General features: G+C 44.1%; 2 protein-coding genes and 1 non-coding gene across 4 annotated transcripts; all 3 read right to left on the bottom strand.

The window, feature by feature from the left end:
- On the bottom strand, positions 1 to 2506 carry LOC142376875 (golgin subfamily A member 7-like). Its single transcript, XM_075460519.1, has 5 exons — positions 2419 to 2506; positions 1923 to 2045; positions 1682 to 1834; positions 1474 to 1575; positions 1 to 1044 (listed from the first exon to the last, which is right to left on the bottom strand). Exons 1-5 carry the CDS (start codon positions 2425 to 2427, stop codon positions 997 to 999), a joined length of 435 nt encoding a protein of 144 aa, XP_075316634.1. The 5' UTR covers positions 2428 to 2506; the 3' UTR covers positions 1 to 996.
- A 687-nt stretch (positions 2507 to 3193) lies between these two features.
- rplp0 (ribosomal protein, large, P0) lies at positions 3194 to 5962 on the bottom strand. 2 transcript variants are annotated; one of them, XM_075460513.1, is made up of 8 exons: positions 5878 to 5962; positions 5462 to 5569; positions 5180 to 5355; positions 4841 to 4928; positions 4216 to 4362; positions 3950 to 4135; positions 3696 to 3836; positions 3194 to 3409 (listed from the first exon to the last, which is right to left on the bottom strand). In XM_075460513.1, exons 2-8 carry the CDS (start codon positions 5513 to 5515, stop codon positions 3257 to 3259), a joined length of 945 nt encoding a protein of 314 aa, XP_075316628.1. In that variant the 5' UTR covers positions 5516 to 5569; positions 5878 to 5962; the 3' UTR covers positions 3194 to 3256. The 2 variants fall into 2 exon arrangements, with proteins under 2 accessions (XP_075316628.1, XP_075316629.1); XM_075460514.1 differs by lacking the exon at positions 5878 to 5962 and having other exon boundaries at positions 5180 to 5369; positions 5462 to 5546.
- On the bottom strand, positions 4464 to 4593 carry LOC142377994 (small nucleolar RNA SNORA63). Its single transcript, XR_012769589.1, has one exon. It is a non-coding gene; the product is annotated as a small nucleolar RNA SNORA63 (small nucleolar RNA).
- Positions 5963 to 7562: the final 1600 nt, after the last annotated feature.

The following is a 7562-nucleotide window of genomic DNA, read 5'->3' as shown; positions in this document are numbered from 1 at the left end:
TTGTTCAGCAAATCACTGTTTATTTAGATAAAACATGGCATTAACTGTAAGAAAGGCAGAGAAAGGTTGTATCAAACATCCTCAACAACTATCATGTGAGGAGCGTTTCAGCTTTCTGTGATGTTGATTGACAACATTTGCATGCCGAACCTGTGGAGAAATACACGCAGCTCCGCTTCATTTGGGCGACTCGGATTATGCCGCCGAAGATACAGCTCTCAAAAATGTACTGGTCGAGTTCAGTGGTAAACTTGGTAATCACACAAAAAATTTAAAGGACACAGTTCCCCGCAACCCGTAAAAGAAAAAGCCCCCTTCTTTCACTAGGAAATAGATTTGTCTTACTAAGACTACAACCATCTTGTTAATACCGTGGGGAACAACCCACAACCACACCATTTAGACTGGGCCAACAACTCAAACCCAATCTCAGTCCGTTTTGATTAATGGAAATCACATTATATGAAGTTACATTTGCAAAACAAGACACACCTCAAACCATCTATAATCAAAGCGGTCAAAACGTGGCATTAACACAAAGGCACAATATATAAAGAGTTTTGATCGGTAGGTCAGGTTTTAGGCAACGATTGGCGTGTATATATATACATATACATGTGTGTAAAAAGAAGAAATGTACAAACAAATGTACAAGGACAGGTGGACAGTAGAGTACTTATAAATAACAGGTAAAGGGATCGGATTAAAAGTATATACATCATATATACATCATTCAGGGGGAGACACCGTCAGACAGGTGAGTGATCAGGCTACACAGTGAAGTAAGACAGAGAGTAAAATGATGTTACAAGGCATACAAAGACTAAAACCAAATATACCTGCTGTTCCTTCAGGTTAATGCTAGTTTTTGTTGTTGTTGGGTTTTTTTTGGGAGGGGGGGTGGAATTGCAGTTTTGTTAACTGCAGGCAAGAACATCATGTTGGAGCTCCAAAGACAGAGATACACCCGGGCACCATCACAGCGCAAAGATTCTTCTATCTTCCGGAGCCAATACTTCTGTCTTCGAATATGGTAATTTCAACCTGAGCGGCAAAAGAATTGCAAGTTAAGGAAAACGAACAATGGCACAGACACATCTGCTATCATTACAAACGGGTTTTTAAACAAACCCCCACTGATGGGAAAATCAAAACAAGCATCCATTGATTTCAGCTTTCTAACCGATTTGAAAGAGAAAAAAAAAGTGGCCGAGGAACTTATAATTTTACAAAGCTGAGCGTTCGTAACATCTACCAACCAATACATGGCGATTCTTTTTTTTTTTTTTAGAACGCCATAGCTTCAGTCGGTGCCAAGTTTACCCGATTTGACCAACCTGGAGACAAGTCATTATCAAGACTACAGAGCTGATGACGAAAAAGCAGCAGGATGACAGAAAAACAGTCTGCTCTCTCGACTCCACCCATGTCAGCATGCCACGGAGATCATTCAAAATACTGGCTTAAGGATACAACCCTGAGGCCTCTCTCTATGGGATCGGTCAGCAACAAGCCCCTGGGAGCAAAAATCTTCTCATTCTGATCCTTAATGTATCTTGCAATCTTCTTTAACACCTGTGCAGACACAGCAAGGAGCAGATAACTGTAAGACGCACACTGACAGTTTGACAACCTTTGCGTCACACAAGAACTAATAATGATGCCATAAACGAGATTCAACCTTTTCATAGTGGGTCTCCATACAGAGGAAGATGGTGTAGGCGGTCAGACAAGCCAAGCAGCCTTCCAGATATGACTTCCCCCCGATTTTCTCAGCCTCGGCATACAGGTTGTTTAGAGTCTGGATGGTCTCTTCAAACTGCTGCTTATCAAGCTGAAACCACAGCAACAATTTATATGCATAATCCTAAAGTACTGGGGGAAAAAAAACGTCCCACCACCCAGGTAAAAACTGTGCATACCCTTGAGTCCAGTTCAGAAGGGAACTTGGTCTGGAATTTACATAGGATTCCTGAGCTGTAGTCTCTCTGGATAAACACCTTGGAGGAGGCGGTTAGCTGATGGAGGTCCTGTAAACTGTGGGTCTGAACAAAGATGGAGGCACCAAACACTTTAAACTCCGAGGGAAGCAAGCGATTACTTAGGTTTTACGTAGGTTAAAATATTTATTAGATAAGTTTGTCCGGTCAAGGTAAGCTGCATAAGTGCCCCCGTCTTATCCTCGTAAAAGATTGTTAAAAATAAATAATTCGTATAAAAACACTATGGACGGCTTATATGGGATGTCGTTAGCTGATATCGCGTTAGCTTACATTTAGTGACACCTCAGCACCGACACAAAGAAAGACAGTGTTCGTCACCAACACCCAAAACAAAAGCTTTACAACAAAACTGTAAATTTACTTAAACATTGGCCGACAGTAATCTTTAGAAAAACAATTCAGCCTTTAAACTTACCTCAGCCATTGCGGACGCTGCCCCGATAGCTTCTTTACTCTATAGCTAGCTGCTGCGCGTCCCAATGAGACTTCCGGTATAAGGTTTTCAAAATAAATGTGCACTTTGTTCCCAAACGTAAGATGAAATCGAGTAATAAAATGTTTGATCGTGATTTCGCCTTACACCGAGTACTTTTGCACGAAACTTTTCGTACAATAAATAGAATACAGACTACTCTTAAGGTCGACATGGTAACGGGGAACCCAATAATGGAAGCATCTCCAACATGTACTTGACAGTCCACCGATAACGCGTTTTAAACAGGAATAGTAGATAAATGTAGTTCATGTCTGAGCGTGGGGCCACTTTGTATAATTTGTGCTCCCGGGGGTTCCTCTAGACGAGAAGCACCCGACCTGACAAATATTTCGGTTTATACTCATCCGGAATAAATTGACATGTTGATATCCAAATACCAGACTGATTTGAAAAAGATTCAGTATTTTCCCTATTATTTAGTTTAAACACCAGAAGCCTTCTTTCCGTTGAAACATGTTCACTCTTTGAAGGCTGACACAAACAGGAAGTGTTCAGGTACCCCTCCTCCCTGCACAAGTTTCCTGAAGAAAAACGTTGGACGCAACAAACGCCACCACTGGCAGTTGGCAACTTTGTGTTCAATTTGGTTGTCTGCTCCTCTATGTAAACATAAGTTTTAGTACACCCCACTACATGGAAATCATTTCAACAAATGCCTTTTATGCATTAAACACTCAAAGAAAGGATGAAACTGTGAATGTTATCAGTTTATTGAATCATGGTCTTGACTCCAAACTGGCTCTGTTCGCTGTATTCTTTAGTCAAACAGACCGAAACCCATGTCGTCTTCAGATTCCTCAGACTCCTCCTTAACCTCCTCCTTAGCAGCTGGAGCTGCAGCAGTCTCTGCAGCTGCTACAGGTGCTGCGACAGCAGCAAAAGCAGAAGGGTCAGCCAGGAAAGCTTTGACCTGTGGAGGGAAAAAGGCACAATGTTGGGGTTTTCGCGACATGCTATGGACCATCTTCTGGGGCAATCAAAGATGGACTAAATTCCACTTAAAGAATCAAGACTGAATCTCTGAAGGGCTGTCTGAAACGAAGAGCCTCTAATTGTCCAGAAAACAAAACAGGCAGGGATATTACTAAACATGTTCTTTGCAGGGTGATCAACAATGCAGCACTACACAGGCTACATTGGCACCTATCCTGCAAATCCTCTAGATCCATTTTATTGTATAATATACATAGGTATACCTTTTCTGCCAGAGGGAAGGAGTATTCCGTCTCCACAGCGACAGCCAGGACTCTCTTGTAGCCATTGATGATGGAGTGGGGGACGGAGGCCAAAGTGGGATAGCCAATCTCCATACACACGCTTGCAATGTTTCTCACACCCTATAGGATTAACAAGTTTTTTATTTTTTTTTAATATAGTCAATTTAAAGGCATAACCTATAGCCAAAGCAGAGACAGCCTCAATGCTTTCTTTAGACTACAATGAATCTCACCTCCAGGAACCTGGCGTGCAGACAAGCCTCTGTGATGTCGAGCACCTCAGGACTGTAAACACTGCCGTTGTCATACACCTGCTGGATGATCAGTCCGAAGGAGAATGGCGAGATATTCAACATGTTGAGCAGCGTGGCCTCGCTGGCACCAACCTTGTCGCCAGTTCTGATCAGACCGACATCGGTCTGAGGAAAGAAACGGCCATTAAGTTAGTAATGTCCATTTCTGGTTCAAATGTTAAATGTCTAATTGTTGTCAAACTCACCAAGATTTCAATGGTTCCTCTGGAGATTTTAGTGGTGATACCCAGAGCCTGGAAGAAAGAGGTCTTCTCGGGACCCAGCCCAGTATTCTGGGCTGGCACCGTCACGTCACATGGGGCAATAGCTCCAGCACGGGCAGCTGCTGGTACCTGGGGAACATCATAGTAACCTTTCATTTCAATGCCACTTTATCAGAGCAAAGCCTTTACGGGGGTGTTTGAACACGCAAATATCAGATTTCAGTTTTTGAGTGTCTGAAACCTTACGTCCCTGGCAGCCATTAGATTATAACAGACAGGGATAGCGAGGAAACATGTTACTGTTTGCAGGGGGAACGACAATACAGTACTACGCAAGCTGCATTGTAACTTATCCTGCACATTTGAAGAGTGTACGGGGCAATATAACCCATGTATTAAATGTAAATGATTTTAATGTAACTAGACAACAGTTATATCCACATAATTATTGCACTTTAACAGTTCATAGGTACACTAATGCAACAAATCTCTAGATAATACGGTCTCTTGTGTTGACACTTATTAAATCAAAGTGTAACCTACAATATTGCACACCAAGAGGCCATTTTGTACCAGATTATACACCTTTGCTCCATTTCTTTTTTACCTTATTGGCCAGCAGCATGTCCCTGACCTCAGCCAGATCCTCCTTGGTGAAGACAAAGCCCACATTTCCTTTAATGTGGGGCAGGAGCCTGTCAAGTCATAGAAATTCCATCACATTTCTGAGCACATCACCACTATAACAGATGGTTAACAATCTTTGAGTGTCTGAATCCTTACGTCCCTGGCAGCCATTAGATTATAACAGACAGGGATAGCGAGGAAACATGTTACTGTTTGCAGGGGGAACGACAATACAGCACCACACAAGCTGCACAGTAGATATCCTGCTACTTCAAAAAAAGATAGATCTCAAAAAGACTGAGGGGGTAGCAACACTCACTTCTCCAGGGCAGGATTGTTCTCCAGGTGGCCACGGATAGCTTTGCGCATCATTGTGTTTTTACCCATCAGCACCACAGCTTTTCCACGCAGAGACATACGGATGGTCTGCATCTGCTTGGAGCCCACATTGTCTGCCCCCACGATGAAACATTTTGGATAGTCATCCAAAAGTTGCTGCAAACAGACCACTGCGTGTCAAAACGAATTGAATTACTATGGCGTTAACAAACTTGAACTATGAGGCTTATTTTTTTTTTTTTTAAATCAAAATAGTACTTACGATGATTTTCAGAAAATAGTTGGACTTCCACGTGGCCCTGTCTTCCCTGGGCATCTTGATAGTGCTTCCAAGGATCGCTCAACAGCTGGTTTAAAGACAAGGTGATATCTGCAAACGGAGAAAAAAAAAACGATTTGTCAGTGTGCTTTTTATGTACAAAATGTTTCAACACAACCAACAGCGTTGTACAGCCCTGACATGTGGTCAGTGGCTAAAGCTAGCCTGCTAATCTATAGCTAGCAATAGCTAAAGAGGCCGCGCTCGATGATAACGCACCAAAGTTCAGTATATGAACATGATTTAAAGTACGTTATGCAGAACAAACACCTTTCTTACATATACAAAGAACTATAGCTCACTACTCTCACAAATACTTTTTTTTAGGGCTTTCAAAAGCGACGGGAGAAAACACTCACCGCGTCTGAGGGTCGCGTGAAAGAAAGAGGAAGCGGAAAGGCGCGAGGCGAATATATCCAACACGAACGGCCAATCACAGCGAAGAAAGAGGCCCTGGGCTTACCCCCTATTGGACCATTTTCGCATCAAATGGGCTCTCGCTGCAGCATCGCCCCCCTCACTTCCGTGTCCGATTTTAAGGCACGAGCATGGTGTTCAATGTGGCTTTTCTAGTTCTGGTGGATATGTAAGAAGTACATGCCTTTGTAGCCAGTTCACTCACATATCCGTCTGCTGGCATTAACTATGTCACAGCCGCCTGTACAGATTCCTTCTGAGGTTTGGACGAACGTGTTCGGGTATCTGTCAGTGGAAGACAAGTTCAACGTCCGGGCATCCTGCAAGCACTTCAAGAAACTTGTCGACCACTGGTCTCTCTGGAAAGGCTGGGCAGTAGTTTTAAGTTTTAAAAATTGCGCCTACAACGGTCAGTTCTGGACCACTCTTCGTCGCAGGAAAGTCACCAGTGTGGTGATGAGGAGCACCAAAGCTAAAGACTGGAAACAGCTCGCCCTGTCGCTCCCTGCTCTCACCACAATGGTCGTGGAGCAAAGCTCTCCGGGGACCCTCGGCTTTTTAAAGGACTTCCCGCATTTGAAACGTTTGGCTGTGAGAGGCGGCGCTCTGTTGTTCAACACCAACTCGGTGTCTCGACCTGAGCAGCTGACTCATCTTAGCATTTGTGGTGGTACATTTTGCACGAGAACACAGAATTTGCTCATGACTGCACTGGGTCCGTTTGGAAATCTTACTTCTCTAGTCTGTCATGATTTTGGAGTCTCGGGAGTACCATTTTGGATGATGCAGACCTTTCTGTCCTGCTTGCCTGAACTGAAGCATCTCTCCTTGTCTATGAAACACACATTGCGGGACTCGGGTAGTGTTTTGCCAGTTTGTGGGACACCCTTAGGCTTGTCCAGTTTGGAACTTATAAGCTACTCGTATAATTCACTGACAGAAGATGCAATGAGGTTGTTTCCTTGCCTTGACAGCCTTGCTGTTTTCTACAAGCATTCACATGAGGAGATGCAAGACAGAGGTTTACCACCTGCGCTTCACCTAAAAACTTGGCTGTCTGACCTCCCCCAACTGTCCAGCCTGGTTGTTGTCAAGGGCCCTCCTGTTAAAATGTATGTCACCTCCATCCCAGCCACGGTGACCAGTCTCACTCTGTGTGTTGCGGGGTTGTCTTCTAAGGACATGGCAGCCTTAGCGGTGCAGACGCCAAACCTCCTCCACCTCCACATCGACCCCTGGCCCTCACATTTGGGGGCCGACACTGCCAAAATCTCTCAGCTATTTCCAATGCTCAGAAGTCTCAAACTTCGCCTTGAACATGTGCCAGAGAAAGATGCTTTGCACCTCCACCAGCTGCAGAACCTGGAGCACTTGGAGGTTCTGGACAGCCAGCAGCGCCTTCCTGATCTGGCTGCCAGGCTTCGAGCTCTCACAAAGCACAGGCTTCGGGTTGTGGCCTCTCCCCGCCAAAGAGACCCGCTGTCCTGCTCTTGTGTTTATCAGGTGTATTGATTTTTGACGACCTCCCCTCCCCAGACTGTTGACAGATGTTTGTTCAAATACGTGACAACTGGCCGGATCAAAGTCACTTTTCTATTCCATAATCATTTTTATTTTTTATCAATAC

The sequence above is a fragment of the Odontesthes bonariensis genome, chromosome 3 (assembly GCF_027942865.1).
Source record: "Odontesthes bonariensis isolate fOdoBon6 chromosome 3, fOdoBon6.hap1, whole genome shotgun sequence".
Classification (NCBI taxonomy): Eukaryota; Metazoa; Chordata; class Actinopteri; order Atheriniformes; family Atherinopsidae; genus Odontesthes; species Odontesthes bonariensis.
The sequence above is the reverse complement of the archived record's forward strand: the minus strand, read 5'-3'. Positions and strand labels throughout refer to the sequence as shown.